At 42.9% G+C, this 17506-nt stretch overlaps 1 protein-coding gene across 5 annotated transcripts in view; it reads left to right on the top strand.

Moving 5' to 3' along the window:
* Positions 1–17506, top strand: part of TBC1D8 (TBC1 domain family member 8) — a 133264-nt gene that overhangs the window by 43587 nt on the left and 72171 nt on the right. For 3 of the 5 annotated variants that reach the window (XR_009009847.1, XM_057557777.1, XM_057557780.1), the window contains exon 2: positions 2665–2820. The exons of 1 other annotated variant lie outside the window; for it this stretch is intronic. Coding sequence is in view for 3 of the 4 variants with exons in the window: in XM_057557777.1 (XP_057413760.1) it covers positions 2665–2820 (156 nt within the window). In the remaining variant the exon portion in view is untranslated. The remainder of the gene's footprint in view (positions 1–2664; positions 2821–17506) is intronic. One more of the 5 variants, XM_057557778.1, reaches the window with a different exon arrangement.

Here is a 17506-nt window from a genome sequence, read left to right on the forward strand (position 1 = left end):
TATTGTGGTAATGTACAATTTTACCACCTAAAGTCTTTAAGGGGCACGAGCTCGCTGTATCCCCCTTTGTCTGGCAAAGCAATAAAGCTATTCTTTTCTACTTCACCCAAAACTCTGTCTCTGAGATTCGATTCAGCACTGGTGCACAGAGCCTAGGTTTTTGGCATCAGTACTAAGTAAAGTAAGTCAGAAAGAGAAAGACAAATACCATATGATGTCACTTACATGTGGAATCTGAATAAACATATCTACGTAACAGAAACAAACTCATAGACATAGAGAACAGACTTGTGGTTGCCAAGGCGGAGGGTGCGCCGGGAGGATTAGGAGTTTGGGGTTAACAGATGCAAACTATTATATACAGGATGGGTAAACAACAAGGTCCTACTGTAGAGCACAGGGAACTATACTCAATATCCCGTGATAAACCGTAATGGAAAAGAATATGAAAAAGAATATATTTATATATATATATATATATATATATATATATATATATATATATATATATATATAAACCGAATCACTTTGCTGTACAGCAGAAATTAACATACTAAATCAACTATACTTCAATAAAATTAAAAAAAAAAAAAAAAAAAAAAGACTGCTTCTGCTCTGAGTTACTGCCCAGCCTGCCCACTTCTGTCTTTTGTTGCTCAGGATTTTACAGAGCTCTGAGTTTTGGTGGGAGTGCCAAGTGTACATGTGTGGGATGGGTGAGGGTCTTTAGTCCTTTTCTAGTCTCCATCGGCCTCCTGATTACCCCCCCATATTTGATAGGCAGACGTGTTTCATCAATCTTATACAAATGCAACCTTAACTCCAGCCTCTGCTCCCTTCCCCCCAACCTGTGTGTTTCATCAGAGCTCCCCTAAGCTTCTGCTCAGATTCTACATGAAAGCAGAGAGCTTTCAGGCCTCTCAGTTTTCCGTAAGTCAGCAGCCAACCAGTAAGGAGGCAAAAATTGTGGGCAGCCTAAGGAATAATTGCTCTAAAAACCCACACACCCTTTCTCCTCCCTTCTTCCCCTAAAGCCATAAAGTGGGACAGATCACGGTGAGTGTAGGGGTGGGGTGCGTGGGCAGTTGGAGCCTGGATAGGACGAGGAGGGCATCTGCCAGGAAGGGGACAGTGGTAGCAGCCAGTTTGTGTCGTATCCAGTTTTTCTCAAGGGCTGTGTCATTCTTTAAGGGTTGTGCCCTGCCCCCTTCCCTCCTGCCTCAAACCCATTGGATAAAGTAGGAAAATGTGAACCCAGACTGATATGGCTAAATGAATAAGTTGAAAAGTTAATGAGGAACAGAGTTTCAAAGTAATTCTCCACGGAGTGCTTGTTAATGACAAAGAGAAAGGGGATACCGCACAGGACGGAAGCTTGGCAGACACTCTTCATCCACTGGTCAAAGGAGTGTTACCAGTAATGGGACAGAACAAAATCGCCTGGCACCTGATAGGATGGGATAAAAGGGATACAACATCACTTCTGTGACTCATTGCAAAGATGTATAACCTGAATCTAATTATGCTCTAATTATGATGAAGCATCAGACAAAACCAAACTATGGGACCTTCTGCAGAAACTTGTGGCCCTTCCTCAGGGCCTGTTACGTAAGAATTAGAGGGTCTTAATCCTCTCAACCGTCTTGAGTTCCAGGCAATAGAAGATTGGGCAGGAGCAGGTGCTGTCATTTTTTCCCTTTGCCGTCGATTCATGGTGCTTTTCATGACAACAGGATGGTAAACTTTTGTGTTGTGTGCTTCATGGTCTGTGAAGGACTTCCATATGTTTTCTTTTTTTAAAAAAATATTTTATTTATTTATTTGGCTGTGCCAGGTCTTTGTTGCAGCAGACAGGCTCCTTAGTTGCGGCATGCAAACTCTTAGTTGCAGCATGCATGTGGGATCTAGTTCCCTGACCAGGGATGGAACGCGGGCCCCCTGCATTGGAAACGTGGAGTCTTAGCCACTGGACCACCTGGGAAGTCCCTCAATATGTTTTCTTGTTTGCTTCTCACAGTTCCCTGCTGGATTATTCTTCCACCTTTGTGATGATGATATAATAATAATAATAATAATAATAATAATAATAATGGGCAACATTTAGGTAGTACTTCTCACGGCCAGGTGATAGTCCGAGCCCTCTGAATGCTGCATACATTAACTGGTTTAATTCTCACAGTTACCTTGTGAGGAAGGTACACTGTGGTTAGTCCATTTTACAAACGGGGAAACTGGGGCACAGAGAAGTTAAACAACTTGCCCAAGGTCACACAGCTGGAAAGTAGTAGAGCCACAATTCAAGTCAGGCCGTCAGACTCTGGATCCCTAGCCTTTATTTCCTGCACGCTGTGGCCTCCTGTACGGTGCCGCTGGGGGAATCAAAGACTCAGCTCGCTTGGGTGGCTTGTCGGGGGCCCCTTGTTCACTTACTCATTGATTCTGCAGATCTGCGCTGAGTGGCCGCAGACGCCAGGCTCTGTTCCAGATGCTCTGAAACGGGACAGGGCAGCTGGATCTCTGGGCTTGACGAGCTGGACACCAGGCCCGCTGCCCGGGGCCGAGCCTAGATGCAGGGCACGTGCGCGGGGAGCGAGTGGCTGCACGTGGGCTGCTGGCCTGTCTGTCCCTGTGCTCACACGTGCGTTGTCCTCTTGTCTCTTGAAGGTCGCCTGGTGGGTGCCCTGGATGCGGTGCTGGATTCCAACGCCCGGGTCGCTCCGTTTCGAATTCTGCTCCAGGTCCCCGGCTCCCAGGTGTATTCTCCCATAGCATGTGGTGAGTTACTGAGTGGATCGGACGTGTACTGGGCCGTGGCCACGGGTGAGTTTTGTTCCAGGTGGAGTGTTCCCCACCTTGGGGTCTGAGCATGAGTATCTGCATGGTCGTGACGCTGGAAGGTAACTCCTTCTAAAACCTCATCTGCTGCCGTGAGCTCTTTGTTCTTCCTTTCTCTTTTTGTTTTTTTTTTTTCCAACCACTGGAAGCGTGTAGAGGCTCTAAGCTTGGGTATCCAGGCTTTCAAGTGGTGTGTTGGTCCAGGGGGCTGTGAATCCAGCCGTTTTCTTCATCTTGTGTCTGACATAACACACGAGTCCGGGGCGTGTGCATATACCGTAACAGGGCAGGGGAGATGTCTGGGGCTGGGTCTGTCTTAGGCCAGCCTTCACCCTTGTTCCACGTGTGCACTGAATCACTGGACGGCTGAGCCCTACGGGAATTTAGAAATCACCTTCACATCCTCTCCATCTGAGCTTCATTTCCTCCTGCACGCACTGTCCAATACTCTGCCTCGTCACTCCAGCTCCTCTGGGGCTGGGAATCGTTGCACCCTGAGAAGCCCCTTCTATTAAAAAACAAAACCAAGGGACTTCCCTGGTGGCGCAGTGGTTAAGAATCCGCCTGCCAATGCAGGGGACACGGGTTTGAGCCCTGGTCCGGGAAGATCCCATATGCCGCGGAGCAACTAAGCCCGTGCACCACAATGACTGAGCCTGAGCTCTAGAGCCCGTGAGCCACAGCTACTGAGCCTGTATGACACAACTACTGAAGCCCGTGCGCCTAGAGTCCGTGCTCTGCAACAAGAGAAGCCACTGCAGTGAGAAGCCCGCGTGCCGCAATTAGAGAAAGCCTGCGCACAGCAACGAAGACCCGATGCAGCCAAAAATAAATAAATAAAATAAATAAATAAAAATAAAACAAAATAATGTATATTTAAAGAAAAACCAAGATGTGTCTTTTAAATTACACAAGTAATAAATGTTCACCCTCCAGAAATTAGAAAATAGGTAAGAAAGGAGGAGAAAGAAATCACCTATAACCTTTTATCTGGTGCTAATCACACTTGTGTCTGCATATGTGCCTCTCCACAGAGGTTTTTAGTTGTGTTTTTTTCCTCTTAACATTTTACTAACTACCATAAACTTTCATTGTCACCTCACATTCTTGAACAACATTGGATGACTTTTTTTTTTCTTCCTGGAAAAAATACAGGAAAGTATAAAGAAGAAAATTGTCATCCATACCCACCATTACTAATACCTGTTCACATCTTGGCATGTTTTTTCCAGTCTGTTTTGTTTTGTTTTTTTTGAACAAATCATTCTCTATTTTCATTAAGTGATGAAATGATGCGTGCTCAATATAATCCGTTAATACTGGAAAGTACAGAGAAGAAAATATATCTCGCCCCACATCCTAGGCACCCAAGGGTACCTCCAGTGACACTGGGGTCACATCATCCAGACAACTTTCTTTCTTTTTTTTTTTGTATTTTTTTGGCCAGACTGCACGGCTTGGAGATATTAGTTCCCTGACCAGGGATTGCACCTGGGACCATGGCAGTGAAAGCGTTGAGTCCTAACCACTGGACCGCCAGGGAATTCCCAACACAACTTTCTGATGCGTTTAGACAAGTCCAGGGATAGTTGTGAAGAAGGATAGACGTGCTTTATAAAAATGCAGCTTGTCTGACAGTGCTAGTTTATAATAAAAATATTGTTTTTCGTGGATTTCAATAAAAGGAAAGATGCTAAAGTGAAACGAAAGAACTGTTAAACTTCAAATAAACACCGAGCACTTACTTTCTAAAAGGTTCATTTAAGGTCAAGGGGAGAGATGTTTAAAAGCATGACAAGGTCAGAATTGTGGCTTTTGAAGACAGTATTTCCGTTCTGGCAGTGTTCCTTGACTCCCCTCCTGAAGGACAGGGATGCCAGCATTCTCATCCCTCCCCTGCTTCCCCAGGCTCTCGTTTTTTTTTTTTTTCTAACATCTTTACTGGAGTATAATTGCTTTACAATGGTGTGTTAGCTTCTGCTTTATAACAAAATGAATCAGCTATACGTATACATATATCCCCATGTCCCCTCCCTCTTGCGTCTCCCTCCCACCCTCCCTATCCCTCCCCTCTAGGTGGACACAAAGCACGGAGCTGATCTCCCTGTGCTATGCGGCTGCTTCCCACTAGCTATCTGTTTTACATTTGGTAGTGTGTATATGTCCATCAGGCTCTCATTTTTAAAAGTCTTACTATTCATTGTACATTGTAATTTCCATTCTCTTCTGTAACCACACTCTCCACCATTATTTGGCTCAGTTCTCTATGTAAATTGATTTAATGCTTCCATCAGGTACGGCTTTCCCAACACAGTCTTTTATTTTGGTTCCTGTCTTAATTGGCTATATTCCTGTTTTCTTCTCCTAATAACGTCTCACATTTGCAAGTGTTTGTGCCTTGCTTTTGGACTCGAATGACACCTTGGCTGGGTATGAGGGGCTGTGGCCAGACTCTGGAGCTTGGTGGCCATCACTTCGGGGTCTTTCAGTATTTAAGTGGCAAAGGGAGAAATCTCAGGCTGGTCTGATTCCTGCCCCCGCCATTGTGGGTGGTGTGCTTTTTGTGGGGATAACTGTTTTTTATCACTGAAGTTCAGTAGCATTCGTCCCTTTAGGAACTTGGTTATAACCTGTTACTCCCTTGAGCATACCATGTTACATTCTTCTGGAACTCCACGTGCTCTTCCAGGACGCAGATTGGTTTCTCTTTTTTTTTAGGGTGGGGGGGGCTGTGTTGGGTCTTTGTTGCTGCGCGCGGGCTTTCTCTAGTTGCGGCGAGCAGGGGCTTCTCTTCTTTGTGGTGCGCGGGCTTCTCATTGCGGTGGCTTCTCTTGTTGTGGACCATGGGCTCTAGGCGCGCAGGCTTCAGTAGTTGTGGCACGCGGGCTTGGTAGTTGTGGCTCACGGGCTCTAGAGCGCAGGCTCAGTAGCTGTGGTGAACGGGCTTAGTTGCTCTGCGGCATGGGGGATCTTCCCAGACCAGGGCTCAAACCCGTGTCCCCTGCATTGGCAGGCGGATTCTTAACCACTGCGCCACCAGGGAAGCCCCAGATTGATTTCTTTAATCATTTAAGGAAACATTCTTATATCATTCTGTGTACGTATTACATTTTAAAAAATGCATTTTATGTTCTGTTGATTGGATGCCTCACTTCAAGGACACTTTATGTTAGACAGCTGTTGTCTGTTTTTAATTTCTGTTTTTCTTTTTTCGTAAAAATGCGTAGATCTTTAATAAAAGAATTGACTGTACAAGTGTACACCCCTTTGACAGTATTCCTTTTGCCTTCATATTCGCATTACTGGTTATGCTATAGGATTTCTCTGTTACAGCACTAAAAGGCAACTGTTTAGGGAAGATGCAGAAAAAGGAATGTATGTAAGGCAGTATTTCTTTTAGGTACAGTAAATGTAGTAGTGTTTCAGGAAGACTGTTTTTCTTGACCTGCCGTTTTCAGCTGCACTTTCCATGCTGGTTGTATAACCCTCTCCTCTAAGTTAATTCCGTTTTCAGCAGTATATTCCAGACTCTGCTGCCTTTAACTGATCTACTAATTTTGCTGTCATGTGGTTTTGATCTTCAGTTCACTTTCGTAGGTCTCCAGTCTCCCGTTTCGTCTCTGTAATTCCACCGTCTCATCTTTGAGCTCTTGTTCTATTGAACTCACGTTTCCGTTACATCGTTTGGGAGCATGAAGCCTTTGTGGGCATTTCCTCCTCCTCATTTTCCTCCAGGATGGCATCTCTGTCTTTGGAGCAAGCACCTCATTCTCTTCTCTTCATCCCTTTGGAGTGTTTTGCTTGGTGGCTGTGCTGTTTCTCCCCATCTTGCTCACGCCTGGACATGGTTCCCCAGACCGTCACTGTATTATTTGCATTAATATAGTGCGTGTGGCTTTTTGACGTGTATTTTTGGGACAGAGCAGGCAGGGCTGGCATGCTGCTGGCTGGGACGTGGGATGGGAGGGGCAGGACCCTGTCTTCTCTCCAGTTTCTCCCCGGATTCCTCTTCTCTCCTCTGCCCCAGGCAAGGGAGGTGGGCTCGCTCTGGATTTGAGGCTTTTGATGAGAATATTTGGGTTTTTGTCTCCTCGCTAGATGGGCTTCTGGGGAGTCGGCAGTGGGGGGAGTTAGTATACAAGCCTGCTCGGGTCCTGAGTCCACATGGCCCAGCAGGTCCACAGGAGCCAGTCCAGGCTCCACGGAGACACAGTGTCATGTTTGATGGCTACACAGCATTCAGTCTTACAGCTGTAGCCCGATTTACTCATCCCGCCCTTTATTAGATACTTAATAGGCTCTGAGTTTTAAGTATTTTATGAGCCTAAACGAACATCCGATACTTAAATATTTCAGGATGCTTGCAATCCCCAAAGTCCACTCATCTGAAATATTTGATGCCTGCCTCATACCCAACTCATGCTTGGTGCCAGGGAGTCCTGGGTGAGTGTGTGAGGGGGCGTCTCCCTCTACCTGGCCTTCCAGGGCCGTGGGGAGTCAGATAGCCATCTGGAAACGGCAAGTACAGGCGGAACAGGGTTAGGAAAGCGAGAGAGGCCAGGACCCTGGAGGAACACGTACAAGCACACCCCATCTTATTGCACTTCGTTGTGCTTCGCAGACGTTGCATTTTTTTATTACCAGTCCCAGGTTTGTGGCCAACCCTACATTGAGCAAATCGGTGTCATTTTTCCAACAGCGTTTGTTCACTTTGTGTCTCTGTGTTACTTTTTGGTCATTCCCTCAGTATTTCAAGCTTTTCTTTATTTGTCACAGTGATCTGTGATCAGTGATCTTTGATGTGACTGTGATTAAAAAGATTACTGACTTGCTGAAGGTTCCGATGATGGTTGCCTTTTTTGTAGCAATAAGGTGTTTTTTTAAATTAAGGCATGTACATTGTTTGTTTGTTTATTTTTTCATCTCTTCATGTCTTCTATTACTTAAATAGGTCTTCTTTTTAAATTACTTATCTATTTTATACATATTAGTGTATATATGTCAATCCCATCTCCCAATTCATCCCCCCTCTTCACCCGCTTGGTGTCCAAGTGTTTGTTCTCTACATCTGTGTCTCTATTTCTGCCTTGCAAACAGTTTCATCTGTACCATTTTTCTAGATTCCACATATATGCATTAATATACGATATTTGTTTTTCTCTTTCTGGCTTACTTCACTCTGTATGACAGTCTCTAGGTTCATCCACGTCTCTACAAATAACCCAATTTCATTCCTTTTTATGGCTGAGTAATATTCCATTGTATATATGTACCACATCTTCTTTATCCATTCATCTGTCGATGGGCATTTAGGTTGCTTCCTTGACCTGGCTAGTGTAAATAGTGCTGCAATGAACATCGGGGTGCATGTATCTTTTTGAATTATGGTTTTCTCTGGGTATATGCCCAGTAGTGGGATTGCTGGGTCATATGGTAATTCTGTTTTTAGTGTTTTAAGGAACCTCCATACTGTTCTCCATAGTGGCTGTATCACTTTACATTCCCACCAACAGTGCAGGAGGCTTCCCTTTTCTCCACACCCTCTCCAGCATTTGTTGTTGGTAGATTTTCTGATGATGCCCATTCTAACTGGTGTAAGGTGATACCTTATTGTAGTTTTGATTTGCATTTCTCTAATAATTAGTGATGTTGAGCAGCTTTTCATGTGCCTCTTGGTCATTTGTATGTCTTCTTTGGAGAAATGTCTATTTAGGTCTTCTGCCCATTTTTGGATTGGGTTGTTTGTTTTTTTAATATTGAGCTGCATGAGCTGTTTATATGTTTTGGAGATTAATCCTTTGTCTGTTAATTCGTTTGCAAATATTTTCTCCCATTCTGAGGGTTGTCGTTTCATCTTGTTTATAGTTTCCTTTGCTGTGCAAATGCTTTTAAGTTTCATTAGGTCCCATTTGTTTATTTTTGTTTCTATTTCCATTACTCTAGGAGGTGGGTCAAAAAAGATCTTGCTGTGATTTATGTCAAAGAGTGTTCTCCCTATATTTTCCTAAGAGTTTTATAGTGTCTGGTCTTACATTTAGGTCTTTAATCCACTTTTTTTAAAAAATAAACTTATTTATTTATTTTGGCTGCATTGGGTCTTTGATGCTGCACGCGGGCTTTCTCTAGTTGCGGCGAGCGGGGGCTACTCTTCATTGCGTTGCACAGGCTTCTCATTGCGGTGGCTTCTCTTGTTGCGGAGCATGGGCTCTAGGCACGTGGGCTTCAGCAGTTGTGACACGCAGGCTCAGTAGCTGTGGCTCGCAGGCTCTAGAGCACAGGCTCAGTAGTTGTGGTGCATGGGCTTAGTTGCTCCACGGCATGTGGGATCTTCCCGGACCAGGGCTCAAACCCGTGTCCCCTACATTGGCAGGTGGATTCTTAACCACTTTGCCATCCGGGAAGTCCCTCGATCTTTAATCCATTTTGAGTTTATTTTTGTGTATGGTGTTAGGGAGTGTTCTAATTTCATTCTTTTACATGTAGCTGTCCAGTTTTCCCAGCACCACTTATTGAAGAGACTGTCTTTTCTCCATTGTATATCCTTGCCTCCTTTGTCGTAGATCAGTTGACCGTAGGTGCGTGGGTTTATCTCTGGGCTTTCTATCCTGTTTCACTGATATATATTTCTGTTGTAGTATTATTTCTATTATATTTCTGTTGTAGGCTTTGTAGTATAGTCTGAAGTCAGGGAGTCTGATTCCTCCAGCTCCCTTTCTTTCCCTCAAGATTGCTTTGGCTATTTCACGGTCTTTTGTGTCTCCATACAAATTTTAAGATTTTTTGTTCTAGTTCTGTAAAAAATGCCATTGGTAATTTGATAGGGATTGCATTGAATCTGTAGATTGCTTTGGGTAGTATAGTCATTTTCACAGTATTGATTCTTCCAATCCAAGAACATGGTATATCTCTCCATCTGTTCGTGTCATCATTGAGTTCTTTTATCATTGTCTTATAGTTTTCTGAGTACAGGTCTTTTACCTCCTTAGGTAGGTTTATTCCTAGGTATTTTATTCTTTTTGTTGTAGTGGTGAATGGGATTGTTTCCTTAATTTCTCTTTCTGATCTTCTGTTGTTAGTGTATAGGTATGCAAGAGATTTCTGTGCGTTAATTTTGTATCCTGCAACTTTACCAAATTCATTGATTAGCTCTAGTAGTTTTCTGGTGGCATCTTTAGAGTTATCTATGTATAGTATCATGTCATCTGCAAACAGTGACAGTTTTACGTCTTCTTTTCCAATTTGTATTCCTTTTATTTCTTTTTCTTCTCTGATTGCTGTGGCTAACACTTCCAAAACTATGTTGAATAATAGTGGTGAGAGTGGGCAACCTTGTCTTGTTCCTGTTCTTAGAGGAAATGCTTTCAGTTTTTCACCATTGATAATGATGTTTGCTGTGGGTTTGTTGTACATGGCCTTTATTATGTTGAGGTAGGCTCACTCTATGCCCACTTTCTGGAGAGTTTTTATCATAAATTGGTGTTGATTTTGTCAAAAGCTTTTTCTGCATCTATTGAGATGACCATATGGTTTTTATCCTTCAGTTGGTTAATATGGTATATCATATTGATTGATTTGCGTATATTAAAGAATCCTTGCATCCCAGGGATAAATCCCACTTGATCATGGTGTATGATCCTTTTAATGTGTTGTTGGATTCTGTTTGCTAGTATTTTGTTGAAGATTTTTGCATCTATATTCATCAGTGATATTGGTCTGTAATTTTCTTTTTTTGTAGTATCTTTGTCTGGTTTGGTATCAGGGTGATGGTGGCTTCATAGAATGAGTTTGGGAGAGTTCCTTCCTCTGCAATTTTTTGGAAGAGTTTGAGAAGGATGGGTGTTAGCTCTTCTCTAAATGTTTGATAGAATTCACCTGTGAAGCCATCTGGTCCTGGACTTTTGTTTGTTGGAAGATTTTTAATCACAGTTTCAATTTCATTACTTGTGATTGGTCTGTTCATATTTTCTCTTTCTTCCTGGTTCAGTCTTGGAAGGTGATACATTTCTAAGAATTTGTCCATTTCTTCCAGGTTTTCCATTTTATTGGCATAGAGTTGCTTGTAGTAGTCTCTTAGGATGCTTTGTACTTCTGCGGTGTCTGTTGTAACTTCTCCTTTTTCATTTCTAATTTTATTGATTTGAGTCCTCTACCTCTTTTTGTTGATGAGTCTGGCTAAAGGTTTATCAATTTTATCTTCTCAAAGAACCAGCTTTTAGTTTTATTGATCTTTACTATTGTTTCTTTGTTCCTATTTCATTTATTTCTGCTCTGATCTTTATGGTTTCTTTCCTTCTACTAACTTTGGGTTTTGTTTGTTGTTCTTTTTCTAGTTCCTTTAGGTCTAAGGTTAGATTGTTTGAGATTTTTCTTGTTTCTTGAGGTAGGATTGTATTGCTATAAGCTTCCTGCTTAGAATTGCTTTTGCTGCATCCCATAGGTTTTGGATCATAGTATTTTCTTTGTCATTTGTCTCTAGGTATTTTCTGATTTCCTCTTTGATTTCTTCAGCGATCTCTTGGTTATTTAGTAACATATTGTTTAGCCTCCATGTGTTTGTTTTTTTTACGTTTTTTCCCCTGTAATTGATTTCTAATCTCATAGCGTTGTGGTTGGGAAAGATGCTTGATATGATTTCAATTTTCTTAAAATTACTGAGGCTTGATTTGTGACGCAAGATGTGACCTATCCTGGAGAATGTTCTGTGTGCACTTGAGAAGAAATCTGCTGTTTTCGGATGGAATGTCCTGTAAATATCAATTAAATCTATCTGGTGTGTTGTGTCATTTAAAGCTTGTGTTTCCTTATTAATTTTCTGTCTGGTTGATCTGTCCATTGGTGTAAGTGAGGTGTTAAAATCCCTTTCTATTATTATGTTACTGTCGATTTCCTCTTTTATAGCTGTTAGCATTTGCCTTATGTATTGAGGTGTTCCTATGTTGGATGCATATATATTTATAACTGTTTTTTCTTTTTCTTGGATTGATCTCTTGATCATTATGTAGTGTCCTTCCTTGTCTCTTGTAACATTCTTTATTTTAAAGTCTATTTTATCTGATATGAGTATTGCTACTCCAGCTTTCTTTTGATTTCCATTTGCATGGAATATCTTTTTCCATCCCCTCACTTTCAGTCTGTATGTGTCCCTAGGTCTGAAGTGGGTCTCTTGTAGACAGCATATATATGGGTCTTGTTTTTGTATCCATTCAGCGAGCCTTTGTCTTTTGGTTGGAGCATTTAATCCATTTACATTTAAGGTAATTATCGATATGTATCTTACTATTACCATTTTCTTAATTGTTTTGGGTTTGTTTTTGTAGGTCCTTTTCTTCTGTTGTGTTTCCCACTTAGAGAAGTTCCTTTAGCATTTGTTGTAGAGCTGGTTTGGTGGTGCTGAATTCTCTTAGCTTTTGCTTGTCTGTAAAGCTTTTGATTTCTCCATTGAATCTGAATGAGGTCCTTGCCGGGTAGAGTCATCTTGGTTGTAGGTTCTTCCCTTTCATCACTTTAAATATATCATACCACTCCCTTCTGGCTTGTAGAGTTTCTGCTGAGAAATCAGCTGTTAACCTTATGGGAGTTCCCTTATATGTTATTTGTTGTTTTTCCCTTGTTGCTTTTAAAAAGTTTTCTTTGTCTTTAATTTTTGTCAATTTGATTACTATGTGTCTCCACGTGTTTCTCCTTGGGTTTATCCTGCCTGGCACTCTCTGCACTTCCTGGACTTGAGTGGTTATTTCCTTTCCCATGTTAGGGACGTTTTCGACTATAATCTCTTCAAATATTTTCTCGGGTCCTTTCCCTCTCTCTTCTCCTTCTGGGACCCCTGTAATGCGAATGTTGTTGTATTTAATGTTGTCCCAGAGGTCTCTTAGGCTGTCTTCATTTCTTTTTTCTTTATTTTGTTCCACGGCAGTGATTTCCACCATTCTGTCTTCCAGGTCACTTATCCATTCTTCTGCCTCAGTTATACTGCTATTGATTCCTTCTAGTGTATTTTTCATTTCAGTTATTGTATTGTTCATCTCTGTTTGTTCTTTAATTCTTCTAGGTCTTTGTTAAACATTTCTTGCGTCTTCTCGATCTTTGCCTCCATTCTTTTTCTGAGGTCCTGGATCATCTTCACTATCATTATTCTGAATTCTTTTTCTGGAAGGTTGCCTATCTCTAGTTCATTTAGTTGTTTTTCTGGTGTTTTATCTTGTTCCTTCATCTGGTACATAGTCCTCTGCCTTTACATTTTGTCTATCTTTCTGTGAATGTGGTTTTCCTTCCACAAGCTGCAGATTGTAGTTCTTCTTGCTTCTGCTGTCTGTCCTCTGGTGGATGAGGCTATCTAAGAGGCTTGTGCAAGCTTCCTGATGGGAGGGACTGGTGGTGGGTAGAGCTGGGTGTTGCTCTGGTGGGCAGAGTTCAGTAAAACTTTAATCTGCTTGTCTGCTGATGGGTGGGGCTGAGTTCCCTCCCTGTTGGTTGTTTGGCCTGAGGTGACTTAGCACTGGAGCCTACAGGCTCTTTGGTGGGGCTAATGGCGGCTCTGGGAGGGCTCACACCAAGGAGTACTTCCCAGAACTTCTGCCAGTGTCCTTGTCCCCGCAGTGAGCCACAGCTGCCCCTCTGCCTCTGCAGGAGACCCTCCTACACTAGCAGGTAGGTCTGGTTCAGTGTCCCCTGGGGGTCACTGCTTCTTCCCCTGGGTCCCGATGCGCACACTACTTTGTGTGTGCCCTCCAAGAGTGGAGTCTCTGTTTCCCACAGTCCTGTCGAAGTCCTGCAGTCAAATCCCACTAGCCTTCAAAGTCTGATTCTCTGGGAATTCCTCCTCCCATTGCCAGACCCCCGGGTTGGGAAGCCTGACATGAGGCTCAGAACCTTCACTCCAGTGGGTGGACTTCTGTGGTATAATTGTTCTCCAGTTTGTGAGTCACCCACCTAGCGGTTATGGGATTTGTTTTATTGTGATTGCGCCTCTCCTACCATCTCACTGCAGCTTCTCCTTTGTCTTTGGATGTGGCATATCTTTTTTGGTGAGTTCCAGTGTCTTCCTGTTGATAATTGTTCAGCAGTTAGTTGTGATTACGGTGCTCTTGCAAGAGGGAGTGAGCACATGTCCTACTCTGCCATCTTGAACCAATATCCATTGTTTATTTAGACATAGTGCTATTGCGCACTTAACAGACTATAGGATAGTGTAAACATAACTTTTATAGGCCCCAGAAGATCAAAAAATTCGTTGGACTCACTTTATTGTGATATCTGCTTTATTGTAGCAATCTGAACCCAGCCCATGGTATCTCTGGGGTGTGCCTGTAATAAGGAATTGTTGCATCCAATGGATGTACATTTATAAGACCATTGATATGTATATTGCCCAACTGCCTGCCGTAAAGGCTGCAGCAGCTTACACTGAATCCCCACTACCCCCAGCAGTGTAGTTGTTCTCAGCAGATTTAATTCCTGGACCATTCTTTCTGTTGAACCAAGATCTGCTTCCTTGAACCATAAAAAGAATGAAATAAAGCCACTTGCAGCAACATGGATGGACCTAGAGATTATCATACTAAATGCAGTAAGCCAGACAAAGACAAATATATGATATCGCTTACATGTGGAATCTAAAAAAATGATACAAATGAACTTATTTACAAAATAACAAATAGACTCACAGACATAGAAAACAAACTTATGGTTACCAAAGGGGAAAGGGGGTGTGGGTGGGATAAATTGGGAGTTTGGGGTTAACATATACACACTACTATATATAAAATAGATAATCAACAAGGACCTACTGTAAAGCACAGGGAACTATATTCAGTATCTTGTAATAACCTATAAGGGAAAAGAATCTGAAAAGAATAGATACATACATATATGTATAACTGGATCACTTTGCTGTATACTTGAAATTAGCACAACATTGTAAGTCAACTAGACTCCACTTAGAAAATAAATTAAAAAGATCTGCTTCCTTTGGTTTCCACTTGAGTAGGTGCTTGCCTTGGACCTGACCCATGGCAGGTCTGCAGATGCTTCATTTTCCTCTGTCCTCTTGCCCACAGAAGGTCCGAGTAGGCAATTGTTCGTTCCAGTGCCTCTTTTCTTGGGTTAGGGAAGAGAGGATGGGAAGGGGATTTGTGTCTCAGGCTTGTGGTATTGATTTAGGTACTTAGCCCTCTTCTGGGAGTCACTTGGGCATCTTGCACAGTGATACTGACTCACCACATTTAATATTTTATTGTGTCTTGAGCATTGAGAAAGGCTCCCTGCCCAGGGTTTCGCGTCTCAGATAAAGCACAAACAGGAGCTGTAGGAAGGCCCTGGGCGGCACCAGGACGTGGTAGGAACAGGAAGGGTGGCCCACGGGAATGATTGATATTTTCACTTGTCTCTGGCTGCTCACACGGCAGTATGGGGAGAATTTCCACGATAACTTTTTCTGTTTCTTTTTAAGCAGAGGTGGAAGAGCTGGGGAGATAATTTCGTGGGTGAACATGATTATTATTTGGCAACAGAGATCTGTGGGTGGCTGTGGTGGGAAGGAGAGAGAAGTTGCTATTACTAGTATTTTGTTAACTTACATGGACCAAAGAATCCCAAGGCTTTATAAAAGGGAAACATTAGTAGAGCTGAGTACTGGAAGGACTCAAGGGCCAGAACAGAGGAAGCCGTTTGAAGGTTTCCCTTTTATTTGAATGCTTGCCTGCCTCATGAAAATCAGAGTTTTCTCAGAGTCGTGCTCACTACTGACCCTCCACTGCCCAGGGCAGAGCCTGGAGAGTGGTCAGCTCAGTAAATAGCGGTGGGTGAATGAGGGGTAAAGTGTGCAAGAGAAGGTCAAGGGCTCAGCAGTCAAGACTCCTGTTTGTAAGAAGGGGAAGGAAGGTGGTGCGTGTAATCACAGATAAGACTTCATGGGCCCTTTCTGAGAAGCCAGGGCCAAGGATAGCCCAGGGCTGTGCAGGGTCTGAGTCTGAGCTCTGTAAGCAGCCACCAGGACCACTGAATGGTAGAAGAACTTGCAAAACCGGGGTCTTACTTGCTTTCTTTAAAAAAAAATAAAATTCTTTTTTATTGTGGTGAAATATAAGATTGACCAGCTTAACTATTTTTTTCTTTCTTTTTTCTTTTTCTTTTCCATTACGGTTTATTATAGGATATTGAATGTAAGTCCCTGTGTTATACAGTAGAACCTTGTTGTTTATCTGCTAATCCCAAACTCCTGATCCATCCCTCCTCTACCCTCCTCGCCCTTGGCAACCACAAGTCTGTTCTCTGTGTTTGTGAGTCTGCTTCTGTTTTGTAAATAAGTTCATTTTTATCAGTTTTTTAGATTCCACATACAAGCACTATATGATATTTGTCTTTCTCTGGCTTATACCTCACTTAGTATGATAATCTCTAGGTCCATCCATGTTGCTGCAAATGGCACTATTGCAATTTTTTTTATGGTTGAGTAATCTTCCATTGTATAAATATACCACATCTTCTTTATCCGTTCATCTGTCGATGGACACTGAGGTTGCTTCTGTGTCTTGGCTATTGTGAATAGGCCAGCTTAACCATTTTTAAGTGTACAGTTCAGAGGCATTAAGCACATTCACACTGTTGTGCTACCATCGCCACCATCCATCTCTAGAATTTTCACCCTTCACAAATGGAAACTCTGTACCCGTTAAACACTAACTCCCCATTCCTCCCTCCCCCAGACCCTGAAAAACGCCCTCTGCTTCCTGTCTCTCTGACTTTGATGACCTTAAGAGCCTCTTGTAAGTGGAATCTTGCAGCGTTTGTCCTCTTGTGGCTGGCTTATTTCACTTAGCATAATGTCCTCAAGGTTCGTCCATGTCAGAAGCTGGAGACAAATTAGGAAATAATATGCAAATGATTAAAAAGTTCAAAAAAAAAAAGGTTCGTCCATGTCATGGCGTGTGTCAGAATTTCTTTCCTTTTAAGGCTGAATAATGTGTGTCTGCTTTCTTTTTGAAATCAGCTATGCAGTGATTGGTGCATGAGTAGAAACCAAGCGCACGGTGTGTAGAACCAGGAGAGGAGACTCCTGGGAGTCAGCCCCTAGTCAGGGACAGGAGGGGAGGGGGAAAGAGCAGGGAGAGGAGAGCAGGGGCGGGCCTCCAGCCTGCAGGGGGGTCGGCCTTTGACTGAGTTGACGCCTAGGCTGCGGAGAGCTCTTTGGGGCCCTGGAGGAACAGGACAGTGTCGCCGTTTCTGTGTGTCTGGTGGCCTCAGCCGTGCTTTGTCCTGCAGTCGAGTCCAGACCGTGCCACGCTGCGAGTTTCTGATGTGTTATTTCGTGTTCCTGTTGGTAGCGGATTCTCAGAGCTATTGCTGTGTTATCCACACATACATTTTATTCTTGACCGTGGCCCCAAACAGTGAGATAGTTGTTTTTTTCTTTGCCTGCTTTTAGAAAGCAGAAAATACCCAGGCAAGACTCTGGATTATCTGCCTGGACTATTGCAGGAGTTGAATTGATCATGCAGTAATTTGAGTCCTTTTCATGTCCGTTCATTGAGATGGGGGGTGGGCTGTCTTTTCTGGTTGCAGACAGAGGACTTGCCGTGCTTAGAGGCAACCAGGGTGCTGTCCTGCGGAGAACATGGCCAAGAGAGCAGAAGCTTCAGGAGAAGCTCAAAGAGTCTTTTTTTTTTTTTTTTTA

This window comes from Balaenoptera acutorostrata, chromosome 12, assembly GCF_949987535.1.
Source record: "Balaenoptera acutorostrata chromosome 12, mBalAcu1.1, whole genome shotgun sequence".
NCBI lineage: Eukaryota > Metazoa > Chordata > Mammalia > Artiodactyla > Balaenopteridae > Balaenoptera > Balaenoptera acutorostrata.